At 45.1% G+C, this 15325-nt stretch overlaps 1 protein-coding gene across 1 annotated transcript in view; it reads left to right on the top strand.

Annotated features, from left to right (window-relative positions):
* The window catches only part of LOC140424968 (protein lifeguard 1-like), an 82295-nt gene extending 70976 nt beyond the window's left edge, over positions 1-11319 (top strand). Inside the window, exons 6-10 of the mRNA XM_072508702.1 lie at positions 1004-1041; positions 1157-1244; positions 1331-1420; positions 3750-3797; positions 10741-11319. Coding sequence (XP_072364803.1) covers positions 1004-1041; positions 1157-1244; positions 1331-1420; positions 3750-3797; positions 10741-10890 — 414 coding nt within the window. The 3' untranslated portion in view covers positions 10891-11319. The remainder of the gene's footprint in view (positions 1-1003; positions 1042-1156; positions 1245-1330; positions 1421-3749; positions 3798-10740) is intronic.
* Positions 11320-15325: the final 4006 nt, after the last annotated feature.

Genomic DNA, 15325 nt, shown 5'->3' with positions numbered 1-15325 from the left:
ACCACGGGGAGAATGTACAAAAGAGGCAACATTATTGAGGGCAATTAGTGATGAGCAATAAATGCTGACGTAGCCAGTGATGCCCACACCTCGTGAAATAATTTGCCCACATCTCTTGAAATAATTTTTTTAAAGGTGTTTAAGTTGTAGCTACCTGTCGTCTGTTCAGTCCATGTCTGACAGTTGGCAAGTGGCTCTGTGGGTGGGTCAAGATTGAGTATATCACTGTCATGCAGTCTTGTCCTATTTAAAAAACTTCCTGAGAGACAGCAGACAAAAAATAATTTGCAACCTGGGTTGATAGTAGCTGCACAATTGAGCAAAATTAATTACAAAAGGTACAAATCTACTGATGTTCCATAGTTTAGATGCTTTAATTCCCACCTTCCATTTTGTCTAATTTTCATACCTTCATTTAAGAGCTTTCTTGTAGCCATTCAAATCCAGCCATCTGCTGGTTTCATCTAGTTCCTCGAAGTTGTGGTCTATGTTACAGAACTGCCAATCGTTTGGCATAGTTGGCATTAAGTTGGCCAATTCAATGGTGGCACGGTAGCACAGTGGTTAGCACTGTTGCTTCACGGTGCCAGTGTCCCAGGTTCGATTACCGGCTGCGTCACTTTCTGTCGCGTGTCGTACCTTTTCTGTCGCGTGTCGTACCTCTTCTGCCGCTTGACAGCACGAGTTGGTTGCACCGATTATGAGTTGAACCCAATACCTGATTCCCTGTCGGGAGGGATGCCGCTTACCCCCTGTTAGTCCCGAAAGACGTGCTGTTAGGTGTATTTGACATTCTGAATTCTCCTTCATTGCACCCGAACAGACGCCAGAGTGTGGCGACTAGGGGCTTTTGACAGTAAGCCTACTTGTAACACTAATAAAGATTATTATTATTATTGTTATATTTCTGGGCACTTTGTCCCTCGGGAGACATAAACAACATTCATTTAATCCAAATCCTTCAGTAAATGAGATCATTGTATTATATTCCTTTCACTTGCAGACTATTGTAGAAGGTTTGCTGTTGGGAGCTGTTTCAGCGTAAGTCTTTATTTTGCTTGAATTACATCAATACACAATATTAAACAAACACATGGATGCCTTTTTAACTTAAATCATTTAAATTATAACTTTTTTTGTCATTGATGCTCCTTAGTGTTTATGGTGCTGATGCAGTGATGTGGGCTGTTGGTGCTACTATATTTGTGTCAGTTGGACTAACATTGTTTTCCCTGCAAACCAAGGTACTGTTTACAATACTGCATCAACTTCTTCTGACACCAGTTTGCTCATTGCTGAAATCTGAATAGTTCAAACCTTTTGTTTTCAGTGGGACTTCACCATGGGAAGTGGAATTTTATTTGTGGCACTACTGGTTTTAATGGCATTTGGAATTCTGTGTGCCATAATACGATCATTTGTAAGTCCTTTTAAAAATCTTGTGATTACATTGCGAAGTTTAATTTTAGAAAGTTCAGGGGCGGCATGTGGCCCAGTGGTTAGCACTGGGACTACGGCACTGAGGACAAGGGTTCGATTCCCAGCTCTGGGTCACTGTCTATGTGGAGTTTGCACATTCTCCCTGTGCCTGCGTGGGTTTCACCCCCACAACCCAAAGATGTGCTGGTTAGGTGGATTGGCCAAACTAAATTGCCCCATAATTGGGAAAAAAATAATTGGGCACTCTAAATTTTTATTTTTTTTTTAATTTGGAAAGTTCAAAATTGTGTCCTTGATAATTTCTTGCAAAGGGATCATTACTTACTGATCTGCTGAGGACTGCAGTTGGGGAGGGAGGGGGGGGGGGGGAGGTGGGGGGGCAGGTCACCCCCATAATGTGGGGGGGGGGGGTTGAATCGCATTTCAGGGGGAGATGCTGAATTGCTTTGCAGGGGACCTAGCGTTTGGACCTCAAAATGGCAGCCCGAGAGCAGAACTCCCTAGGGAATCCCTCGCAATACATTTGTATGTTTAAGGATTTGAGAATTGCTTCTTGGATGGATGGATGGATTTGTTCATTATCACGTGTGCCGAGGTACAGTGAAAAGTATTTTTCTGTGAGCAGTTCAACAGATCATTAAGTACATGGGAAGAAAATAGAAGAAAATAAAATACATAATAGGGCAACACAAGGTAAACAATGTAACTACATAAGCACCGGCATCGGATGAAGCATACAGGGGTGTAGTGTTAATCAGGTCAGTCCATAAGAGAGTCATTTAGGAGTCTGGTGACAGTGGGGAAGAAGCTGTTTTTGAGTCTGTTTGTGCGTGTTCTCAGACTTCTGTATCTCCTGCCCGATGGAAGAAGTTGGAAGAGTGAGTAAGCCGGGTGGGAGGGATCTTTGATTATGCTGCCCGCTTTCCCCAGACAGCGGGAGGTGTAGATGGAGTGAATAGATGGGAGGCAGGTTTGTGTGATGGACTGGGCGGTGTTCACGACTCTCTGAAGTTTCTTGCGGTCCTGGGCCGAGCAGTTGCCATACCAGGCTGTGATGCGGCCCGATAGGATGCTTTCTATGGTGCATCTGTAAAAGTTGGTAAGAGTCAATGTGGACATGCCGAATTTCCTTAGTTTCCTGAGGAAGTATAGGCGCTGTTGTGTTTTCTTGGTGGTAGCGTTGACGTGGGTGGACCAGGACAGATTTTTGGAGATGTGCACCCCTAGGAATTTGAAACTGCTAAAGTTTAGCCTTTAAGCTATTGAGAAATCATAATGTAGATCTACACTGAAATTTTGATCAAGACATTAAGTATAAAACTAGAACACAAAGGTTTAAAATTGTTAAATGTGAATAATTAGGAATATTTACCAATTTGCTGCCCAACCGCAAACATTTTGTTACCAGGAGCACACATTAGGAAGTTGAGCACAGATGTCAATGGGTCCCCACATTTCTTTTACCCATCATAAATTTCCATTGAACCCTGCAACATTATACACACCAGCGAACAAGGTTCCACACTTAATAGTAAAAAGTTATTCATTAAACCGCTCTCACCAATCCCATTATTAGATTTGTGGAGTATACTGATCAAAACGCTGGGCGGTATTCTCCCCCCACCCCGCCGGGCGGGAGAATTGCTGGGGCGCCGCACTAATTGCGCCACGCCGGCCCGACCCCTGCAAGCGATTCTCTTTCCCCCCCCCCCCCCCCCAAACCAGTGCCGCACGTAAACAGCCTAGTCCCACTGGCGCCGTCCACACCTGGTCACTGCTGGCGGGTACTTGTCACGAAGGCTTGGGGGGGGGGGGGGGGGGCGCCTGTGGGAGGGGGGAGGGCTCCGTTCCCGGGGGGGGGGGGGGGTCTCCAGAGTGGCCTGGTACGCGATCGAGACCAACCGATCGGCGGGCCGGCCTCTCTGTCGGCGGGCCTCCTTTCTTCCACCGGCGAGCCTGGATCCATCCGCCATGTTTGTGCGGGGCGGCCTGGGGGAGGACAGCCACTGCGCATGCGCTAGTTGGCGCCGGCCCAACTGAGCATGCGCGGGAACCAAGGCGCCGCGTCTCTGACGCCGCACCGAGGCCCCACCCCCATAAATCACGCGACGTCCCTGCTAACCCCACGGAGGGGGGAGAATAGGAGTCTAGGAACAGGTGCCGACGCCGGAGTAAAACACTCCGGTTTTTACTCCGGCGTCAGCACTTAGACTCCCGTTGGGAGAATCCCGCCATAGTGAGCAATGAATCATTATATTCAGACAATGTCCATCAATTTGAATTTAAATTGTTTTACTTTTTACCTACAGTGGCTCCATATTGTTTATGCCTCCTTGGGAACGTTGATCTTCTCCATTGTAAGTATTTTTGACATCAGGGGCGTCATTCTCCGCCGGCGGGAGTCTCCGTTTTGCCGGCGCCCAGGGGTTTCCCGACGGCGTGGGGCTGCCCCACAATGCGAAACCCCATTGACCGGCCGGTGTTACGGAGACTCCCGCCGGCCGGTCGAGGCAGAAACGTGGCGGGGCGGGATGGAGAATTTTGCTCCTTGTCTTTTCAGGTCATGCATACTTGATGTAGGTTTTCCTCATAATTGGGTGTGATAAATATGGCTTCTTTCTTGTGACATGGGGTGAAATATTTCTATTATACTCCTGATAAATTGTTGCCTGGACGTTCTACTCACTGCTACATTTGCCTTCTTAACTATGCTTGTTTCTCAGTCCCATCCTCTGGTTGCCTTTTCCACATTTTCCACAACTTCTGTAGTTTCCGTCGCTTTCTCCCGACAGGGTTCATGAGAATTTCTTTATCTTACTGATTTCTTCAAGTATTGTCCAACTAAACCATTTAGGATTATGTTTAGTAAACCAACGCTTAGTCCTTGGATTGTGATTAGTTTATATGTTCAGCAGTATGCCCTTATATCTATTCCACATGGCCCCGATTGAATTTCCTTCCGTGCTACTCTCCTGTCAAATGGATTTAACTTCTTGCGTTTAAATGACTTGAATTTAAATAGTATTTTTAGCACAATAAAACGTCCCCACGCACAGGGGCATTACAAAACAAAATATGACACCAAACCACACACCGACTTTAGGGCAAATAACAATGATTGGTCATAAAGGTTGTATCTTAAAAGGAGGAAAGTGAGATAGAGGAAGAATTCCAAAGCCTAGGGCCTAGACTAGGGCTGAATGCATGGTGGATGAATTAAATTGGGAATGCCCAAGAAAACAGAATAAGAGCACAATACCTGGGAATGTTGTGGGCTTGGAGGAGATTAGAGTTGGGGGGGATGGGTAAAAAGACCACTGAAAGCATTAATGAGAATTTTAGAATTGAAGATTTGCTTAACAGGGAATCAATTTAGATCAGTGAGAATAAGGAACCAGAACTTGGCGCGAATAAAGGCATGGGCAGCAGAGTTTTGGATGACCTCTAGTTTAGAGAGAGTAGAATTTGGGAGAGCAGCCAGGAATGGGAATGCATTGGACTTGTCAAGTCTAGAGGGAAGAAGACATGCAGGAGGGTTTCAGCAACAAATGAACTGAGGCAGGTGTGAAGAAGGTGGAAATAGGCAGTCTTAGTCCACCCTGGTCCACTCCTTCATCACCCCAAAACCTCATGCACTTTCCCATGCAATCGCAGAAGGTGCAACACCTGCCCCTCTACCTCCTTCCTGCTCACCATCTTGGGCCCTAAACACTCTTTTATGGTGAAGCAGTGCACGTGCACCCCCTTCAATCTGGTCTATTACATTTTCTGCTCCCAGTGGGGTCTACACTACATTCATAGAATTTACAGTGCAGAACAAAGAACAAAGAAAATTACAGCACAGGAACAGGCTCTTCGGCCCTCCCAGCCTGCGCCAATCCAGATCATTTATCTAAATCTGTCTTCTATTTTCCAAGGATGTACTTCCCTCTGTTCCCCGCCCGTTCATATATCTGTCTAGATGCATCTTAAATGATGCTATCGTTCCCGCCTCTACCACCTCCACTGGCAAAGCGTTCCAGGCACCCACCACCCTCTGCGTAAAAAACTTTCCACGCATATCTCCCTTAAACTTTCCCCCTCTCACCTTGAAATCGTGACCCCTTGTAATTGACACCCCCACTATCCACCCTGTCCATATCTCTCATAATTTTGTAGACCTCAATCAGGTCCCCCCTCAACCTCCATCTTTCCAACGAAAACAATCCTAATCTACTCAACCTTTCTTCATAGCTAGCACCCTCCATACCAGGCAACATCCTGGTGAACCTCCTCTGCACCCTCTCTAAAGCATCCATATCCTTCTGGTAATGTGGCAACCATAACTGCGCGCAGTAGTCCAAATGTTGCCTAACCAAAGTCCTATACAATTGTAACATGACCTGCCGACTCTTGTACTCAATACCCCGTCCGATGAAGGCAAGCATGCTGTATGCCTTCTTGACCACTCTATCGACCTGCGTTGCCACCTTCAGGGTACAATGGACCTGAACTCCCAGATCTCTCTGTACATCAATTTTCCCCAGGACTCTTCCATTGACCGTATAGTCCGCTCTTGAATTAGATCTTCCAAAATGCATCACCTCGCATTTGCCTGGATTGAACTCCATCTGCCATTTCTATGTCCAACTCTCCAATCTATCTATATTTTGCTGTATTCTCTGACAGTCCTCCTCGCTATCTGCAACTCCACCAATCTTAGTATCATCTGCAAACCTGCTAATCAGACCACCTATACCTTCGTCTAGATCATTTATGTGTATCACAAACAACAGTAGTCCGAGCACGGATCCCTGGGGAACACCACTAGTCACCTTTCTCCATTTTGAGACACTCCCTTCCACCACTACTCTCTGTCTCCTGTTGCCCGGCCAGTTCTTTATCCATCTAGCTAGTACAACCTGAACCCCATACGACTTCACTTTTTCCATCAACCTGCCATGGAAAACTTTATCAAATGCCTTACTGAAGTCCATGTATATGACATCTACAGCCCTTCCCTCATCAATTAACTTTGTCACTTCCTCAAAGAATTCTATTAGGTTTGTAAGACATGACCTTCCCGGCACAAAACCATGCTGATAAGTCTATTTTCTTCCAAATGTGAATAGATCCTATCCCTCAGTATCTTCTCCAACAGTTTGCCTACCACTACGTCAAGCTCACAGGTCTATAATTCCCTGGATTATCCCTGCTACCCTTCTTGAACAAAGAGACAACATTCACAATTCTCCAGTCCTCCAGGACCTCACCCGTGCTCAAGGATGCTGCAAAGATATCTGTTAAGGCCCCAGCTATTTTGTCCCTCGCTTCCCTCAGTAACCTGGGATAGATCCCATCCGGACCTGGGGACTTGTCCACCTTAATGCCTTTTAGAATACCCAAAACCTCCCCCCTCCTTATGCCGACTTGACCTAGAGTATTTAAACATCCATCCCTAGCCTCAACATCCGTCATGTCCCTCTCCTTGTTGAATACCGATGCAACGTACTCATTAAGAATCTCACCCATTTCCTCTGACTCCACGCATAAATTCCCTCATTTGTCTTTGAGTGGGCCAATCCTTTCTCTAGTTATCCTCTTGCTCCTTCTATACGAATAAAAGGCTTTGGGAATTTCCTTAACCCTGTTAGCCAAAGATATTTCATGACCCCTTTTAGCCCTCTTTATTGCGCGTTTGAAATTTGTCGTACTTTCCCGATATTCCTCCAAAGCTTCATCAGTTTTAAGTCGCCTAGATCTTATGGATGCTTCCTTTTCATCTTAGCTAGTCTCACAATTCCACCCGTCATCCATGGTTCCCTAATCTTGCCATTTCTATCCCTCATTTTCACAGGGACATGTCTATCCTGCACTCTAATCAACTTTTCCTTAAAGGACTCCCACATTTCAAATGTGGATTTATCCTTAAACAGCTGCTCCCAATCCACATTCCCTAGCTCCTGCCGAATTTTGTTATACTTGGCCTTTCCCCAATTTAGCACTCTTTCTTTAGGACCACTCTCGTCTTTGTCCATGAGTATTCTAAAACTTACGGAATTGTGATCGCTATTCCCAAAGTAATCACCGACTGAAACTTCAACCACCTGGCTGGGATCATTCCCCAATACCAGGTCCAGTCTGGGCCCTTCCCAAGTTGGACTATTTACATACTGCTCTAAAAAACTCTCCTGGATGCTCCTTAGAAATTCTGCTCCATCTACGCCTCCAACACTACATAAGTCCCATTCAATGTTGGGGAAGTTAAAATCTCCCATCACAACCACCCTATTTGCTCCTACATTTTTCTATAATCTGTCTACATATTTGTACCTCTACTTCACGCTCGCTTTTGGGAGGCCTGTAGTAAAGTCCCAACAATGTTAGTGCACCCTTCCTATTTCTTAGCTCTACCCATATTGCCTCAGTGCTCAAATCCTCCATCGTGCCCTCCTTCATCACAGCTGTGATATCATCCCTGACCAGTAATGCAACTCCTCCACCCCTTTTACCTCCCTCTCTATCCCTCCTGAAGCATCTATACCCTGGGATATTTAGTTGCCAGTCTTGCCCTTCCCTCAACCAAGTCTCAGTAATACCAATAACATCATATTCCCAGGTACTAATCCAAGTCCTATGTTCATCTGCCTTACCTGCTACACTTCTCGCATTGAAACAAATGCACCTCAGACCACCTGTCCCTTTGCGTTTATAATTTCTTCCCTATCTACTCTTCCCCTTAGTCACATTGAGTTTATTATCTAGTACCTTACTGACTTTAGTTGCTGCCTCTTTACTGACCTCTAGCTTCCTAATCTGGTTCCCATCCCCCTGCCACATTAGTTTAAAACCTCCCCAACAGTGTTAGCAAAAGCACCCCCTATGTCATTGGTTCCAGTCCTGCCCAGGTGTAGACCATCTGATTTGTAATGGTCCCACTGCCCCCAGAACCGGTTCCAATATCCCCAAAATCTGAACCCCTCCCTCCTGCCTTCGGCCCATCGAGTTTGCACCGGCCCTTGGAAAGAGCACCCTACTTAAGCCCAGGCTTCCACTCTATCCCTGTAACCCAGTAACCCGACTTAACCTTTTTGGACACTAAGGGGAAGTTAGCGTGATCAATTCACCTAACCTGCACAGCTTTGGACTGTGGGAGGAAATCGGAGCTCACGCAGATACTGGGAGAAAGTGCAAACTCCACACAGACAGTCGCCTGAGGCCAGAATTGAACCTGGGACTGTGGTGCTGTGAGGCAACAGTGCTAACCACTGTGCCACCGTGCCACCCAATGAAAAGAGACTAAATGCAGACTGGGTGACTGCTTTGCAGAACACCTTTGGTCCATCTGCAAGCAGGGCCCAGACCTCCCTGTTGCTTGCCATTTCAACTCACTGTCCTGTCCTCATGTCCACATGTCTGTCCTTGGCCTGCTGAAATGTTCCAGTGAAGCCCAGCCCAAACTGGAGGAACAGCATCTCATCTTCCGATTAGGCACGTTACAGCCTTCCTGACTTAACATTGAGTTCAACAATTTCAGACTGTGAACTCTCTCCTCCACCTTCACCCCATTTTTAGTTCTATCAATCTATTTTCATTTCTTCCATCAATCCCTTTTCCCTCACCATTGTCTCCCCTCCCCAACCCACTAGGGCCATCTGTTCCCTGTTCCAGGTTGTCCTTTGACACACTGCTTACCACTATTCTGCCATGAGCACATTCTGATCTCTTAATATGCCACTATCAGCACCCTTCTTTCTCATTTTCACTGCCATTTACATTCCCTTTATCTTTTTGCTCACGGCATCTTTGTTGATCTCCTCCTATCGCAGGCCTCTATCCAGCCCTAATGCACCACGCTCGCCCCCCACGCCAACAGTATAAATCTCATCCTATTTCCAGTTCCCTTTAGCTTTGACGAAGTCATCCAGACTCAAAACGTTAGCTCCATTCTCTCTCCACAAATGATGTCAGACCTGCTGAGATTGCCCAGCATTTTCTGTTTTTGTTTTAAATTCCAGCATCTGCAGTAATTTGCTTTTAGTCTTAGTAGTGGTTGCAGTTAGCACTGCTGCCTCACAGTGCGAAGGACCCGGGTTCAATCCCGGCCCCGGGTCACTGTCTGTGTGGAGTTTGCACATTCTCCCCGTGTCTGCGTGGGTCCTCATCCTCACAACCCAAGAAGATGTGCAGGGTAGGTGAATTGGCCACACTAAATTGCCCCTTAATTGGAAAAAACGAATTGGGTACTTTAACTTTAGTGGCTGCAAGCTCACTCGGGTTCAAATATGGCATCAAAGTTGCAAGCTGCCTGGTTCAGCCTCAGTCAGATACTAGTGAAGAGGGTTGCTAGGGAGAGGAATGGATGCAGTGGCTAGAGAGTAGAGTTTCTGTCAAGGACTGAAGGCAATGGCAAAGGCTTTAGCCTTCCCAATATAATTGGGGGAAATTTCTGTTCATCCAGTACTGGATGTTGGACAAGTAGACTGAGGATTGAGAGAGGTGGTGGTGAGGTACAGCTGAATGTCATCAACATACATGTGGAAACAGATTTCTGATTGTATCATTATGGGCAGCATGTAGATGGGAAATGGGAGAAGGGCCAAGGGCTTGGGGAACACCAGAAGTAATATTGCCAGAGCAGGAAATTAAGCCATTGGAGAATTCTCTCATTATCATTAGTTAGATAAATATGGAACAAGACACATGCAGTCTAACCCAGCTGAACAACGGTGGGCTGGCTTTGCAGGAGGATGGTGTGATCAACTGTGTCAAAGGCACAAAGGCCGAGAAGGATGGTTTATCTTTGCCACAGTTTAACAAGAGTTTGTTTGCAAGTTTGATAAGAATTGTTTCATTACAATGGTCAGGATGGAAACCTGATTGGAGGTATTCAAACATCAAGTTCCAGGAAAGATTGGCACCAATTTCCCTCATTGTATTCATGACATTGTTTTGTTTGCTTCATCAAGTGGATGTTAAAGATCCCATGATACTATTTGAAGAACTGCAGAGAATTCTTCCTCCTTCCATTAAAATAATTAAGGAAGGGACAACTGACCATTCACCTCCACTGCTGTCAATAGGATAATACTTGTGTGGAATAGCCACCATTTTAGTCACAGCACTGCAAAAGTAATTGAGAAGTTGCAGCATAAATTTTACATTGTTTGAAAAAGACACATGGGGGCTAAAATTCCACAGGGCGATTCCATTGTTCCCCCGCATTAACTCCATGGGTGATTGACGGAACTCTTTTAACCCATCAAGTTAACATGTTTTAAATTACAAATATAAATATATTTTTTTGCATTTCCTTTTTAGTACCTGGTGATTGACACTCAATTAATGCTGGGAGGAAAGCACAGATACAGTCTGAGCCCCGAGGAGTATATATTTGCAGCACTGAATCTCTACCTGGACATCATGAATCTCTTCCTCTTCATACTCCAAATTATCGGCCTGAGTCGTTAAGAAAACAGAAGGTGTTCCGCACCTATCAACAGTAAATTCTGCAAATGTACTTTTTATGGGAGTCCTTTTTTTCAGAAAGCAAATACCTGGTAAATTAAATGATGAGGAAAAAGAACAACAAGTATTTAAACTTGGAAAACAAATGTGAATTTGTTCTTACTGTACCAGTTGTCATGGGCAACAGTTTTAAATGCTACATTACAGAACATAAATGAACCTATGGAAATGTAAAACCATTATTCAAATTCCCTGAATAAGATAAAAATGTAAAATGAATATAAAAAGCAGAAACCCAAGCCTCAGTTTATCCACGCTTCCTTTGTCTTAACAATGTTAGTGTCTATTCTAGCATGTCAGCAACTAATTGTGTCACGGATAGTAATTCCTGTACAATAGTATGTTTGAAAATTAAAAAATATCTGACTATAATGGCTTAAATTCTGAATTGTGCATCAGAAATCTACTTCAGTTCAAATGTCTAAGCCTGGAAGTATTTTCCAAATAGACAATCTGTAATGTATTAGGTGATGATTTTCCCTCCACATCACAAGATCAATCCTTGACCGTAGCTACTTTCAATCGTGATAAAAAATATCCATGTTAATTTTATCTTGCTTTCCTATGTGCAGATAACCAGTTAGCAGAAACTTCGATAGCAGGTGAATTGTGATGTGATAACTTTGACTAAAAAGGTCAGGCTGAGTTCAGAAAACTGACTGTTCAACTCCGAGACATGGAACTACATGCAGCTGCAGTAACGGGGCAACTATCTACAATAACTGTTTGCTGACAGAATCTTATGTGAAACAGTTTTGGGCAGTTACCACTAAGTTCATATGAAGTACGCATGAGTCCACAGTAATTGGAAACTCATTGAGAGTGGCCATAGGGATAACTGACAATGGAAATTAAAATAACAAACTGGCCCAGCAGGTGGTGCTGTTGATCTTAACATGCAATGTTGAAATAAACAAGCTTTAAATTAACCTGAGCATGCATGGTAATGGCTCTAGATGTAAAAGAGTGAACAGTGACCTATAAAGATTACCAAGCACCAGACTCGATGAGGTCTGACCTTGGCCTAATTTTCATAAAGGTGTTTCAGGTTCATCTATCTGGAATTAGAAGTTTGCCAAAGGTGTTAATGCTTTAATATATGGGCAGCCCAGATTGGTAACTTCAAAGATTTGTGGCAAATGGTTGCAAAAGGGATAAAAACCACGCTTGCTTTGCTGCAAATGTTACTGGTGATTTCAGGTTGAAGCAAAACTGTGACCGACACAATAATTGTGCAGACAGGCGCCACAGCCTGTGGCCAGATAATAGAGTGATGCAAGTGTGAAACCGCTTGTGAAATTGAATTAGTGTTGAAAGAGTTGGTGCCAAGGAGGGTGATTGTGTTTATCATTCATGTTGTCTTCCTGAGAGCACTGTGATGGAAAGAGGCAGAAAAGCTGATGGAGCTGGTTACCTTATTGTCACAATTGGAGGTGACCCCAGATGTAGATTGGTTTCCGGCCCTTAGCATCACATATATGGACCCTGTTCTTCAATTGGTGCCAGATGGTTGTGCTGGGACCAGCAGATATCTTTGGTGACACCTTGGTAAGTTTATTAGGCTGTTGATCATTTTGAAATGCTTTGGTTCATATGGTACCACTTCAAGCATTAAATACAGTATTTGGGGTTTTTCAAGGCACCCACAGCATCAATGGTAATAAAGAAAATACAGATTCCAAATTCCATCAACAAAGCGCAGGACTTTGGGGAATCCTACCATTTAGTTTTCTTGAAGTCTTCACAGGCCAACCAAAATTCGATGTTCTCCTCGCTGTACTCCGAGAGGAGGAATGCCCGAAAGGCAGCCAAACCATATTTATGAGCAAGCATCTTGTCCAAAGATTGCCTCCATTTCTTTGCTTCCTCTGAGGAGGACCTGGTTGGAACCGGACTTGGTTTTCCCTATCTTGTTCGCTTGAACAGAACTGTAAGATTTCTCTGATGTCTGTAGAAAAACTCCTAACCGGGACTTAATTCCCTTTGCCCTTTGTAAGCAGCAGCTTTGTAGTGATGATAGTCCTCGACACATTTTTATTGTGGCTGTCAACTGTCATGTCCCCTTCACAAAATTTCTTCTGGGTGCAGTAGCCTTACATGTACAGGCTGACGTTTTTGCTGTTGCCTTTGGAGAAAGCGATAGAATTGCTTGCTTTGACAAACAAAACAAGTTGTCTGTTTCTCTTCAGTGTAAGTTGGTTAATGCCCTCTTGGTAGCCTGTTATGAGCATGTGGCATAAGAATCCATGGCAGCAGTATTCTTGATGACCATTAGCAATGCCGTGCATGGCATGAAGTTTACCTGCCTCCCAGTAACATTTGCAGAGCTGCGAGCGGCTCAGAGATTTCAGGTTAGCTGCAGCTCCACTTGCATATGCAGTTTGGAAGAGTAGCTGCAAGTGGGCACAATCAGCGGGTCCAATCTCACCTACTTGGCACCCTCAGCTGTTGCTCTTTGTCACTTCCAGAAAACATAAAAATAGCGTAATAGCTTGCCAATTTTTAGGAGCTGGGTAAACAACACTTGGCACAAACCTTTCCTGCTTAAAAAAAAGATAGGTAACCAAAAGATTAGGTGGCATGGTGGCACAGTACCTCAGAGTGCCGTGGGGTTCTGGGCCGGGTGCTCTTACGGGGATCGGTGCAGACTCAACGGATTGAGTGGCCTTCTATACTGTAGGAATTCTATGTTTCTGTATATAAAATAATATTCAAGGGCAATACTTTGTTTTCCTAACTGACCCTTTAAATCAACCAACAGCTCCTTAATGACTCTGGATTACTGATTTACATGGGTGAATTTGTGATTCGTTTCACATCTGGTGTAAAATTGGGAAATTATAGGATGCCAACATTACATTCCCTCTTGAGTTACATATTAAAATGAAGCTCTGAGCGGCCTCCAAGAGGCCAAAATCCACTGAATTAGCAGCAGGTGCAATACAAGCAGAAATCTAGCATCAACAATTTCTGCTGATATGGGGTGTAACTGGTCAGAAAATTCCCACATAAGCATTCTGTTTCCGAGCGCAGTCGTTCTTCACCTCGATGGACAAAACCTTAACCTTAAATAGTATACATGAAGCACGACATTGCATGCAGGGATTCAAGACCAAGAAGTGCTTTCAGGTGAAGTGAATTCAGGTGGCAATCAATAATTGGACCAGAGCAAGGTGCGGCGGTGGTGGGAAGGAGAAGGGGTAGAGTGGGTTAGGATGGAGGCGGAATCTTGGAAGGGGTCTAGTTTGAGGGCTATGGTGAAGGCAGTGCTGCCAATGGCTCTGAGTAGGTATTCAGGGAGCCCGGTGGTGCAGTCCACGGTGAAGATATGGAATCAGCTGAGGGGGGGGGGGAGGGGGGGTTGGATGGATAGTGTATACAGGAGGTAGAGGGAAGTGGGGCTGGTCAAGGTGAGGGATTTGTATTTGGAGGAAGGGTTCGCCGGTCTGGAGGAGCTAAGGGGGAGGGGTAGTGAGTTCAGGTATCTACAGGTTAGGGACTTTGCACAAAAGGTCTGGAAAGGATTCCCTAGATGGCCGGGATACACCCTGCTGCTTCCGGATGTGGAAGGGGAGGGAAGAATTGGGGATATATATAAGTGGCTGGGGGAGCAGGCAGGCGAGCGAGTGGTGAAGATCAAGGAGAAATGGAAAGCGGAGTTGGGAATGGAGATCAATTGGGGAGTATGGAGTGAGGCACTGCGAAGGGTAAACGGGACCTCCTTTTATGCAAGGATGAGCTTGATACAGTTTAAGGTGGTGCACAGGGTGCATATGACTCGGGCGAGAATGAGTTGGTTCTTTCAGGGGGTAGCAGATGAGTGTGAGAGGTGTGGGCGGGGGCCAGCAAATCATGCGCACATGTTTTGGGGTTGTGCAAAATTGGTAAGATTCTGGGCGGGGGTGTTTGTGGTCTTAGCCAGGATAGTGGAGGAGGGAGTGGACCAGGACCCTTTGGTGGTGATATTTGGGGTATTTGGGGTTTCAGAGAAGCTGATGTCTTGGCCTTCGCCTCTCTGATTCCATGGCGACAAATTTTGCTGGAGTGGCGATCGACATCGCCACCGGGGGTAGCAGCATGGTTGGGTGACCTGTATGACTTCCTGCGGTTAGAGAAGATAAAGTATGAGTTAAGGGGCTCAGCAGGGGAGTTTGAGAAAAGGTGGGGGATGTTTGTGACCGTGTTTGAGGAGCTGTTCGTCGCAGGGGGGTGGGTGGGGGGGTAAAAAAGGAGAAAAATCTGTACAAAATGTATAGTTGATTGTTGGGAAGAATGTTTCCCGGGGTGTTTATTTGCTGTAACCTACTTTGATATAAGTTTGAATAAAATGCGTTTATAAAAATAAAATAAAAAAATAATTGGACCAGAGCGCAGAGTC

The sequence above is a fragment of the Scyliorhinus torazame genome, chromosome 6 (genome assembly GCF_047496885.1).
Source record: "Scyliorhinus torazame isolate Kashiwa2021f chromosome 6, sScyTor2.1, whole genome shotgun sequence".
NCBI lineage: Eukaryota > Metazoa > Chordata > Chondrichthyes > Carcharhiniformes > Scyliorhinidae > Scyliorhinus > Scyliorhinus torazame.
This window is presented reverse-complemented; position numbering and strand designations above follow the sequence as displayed.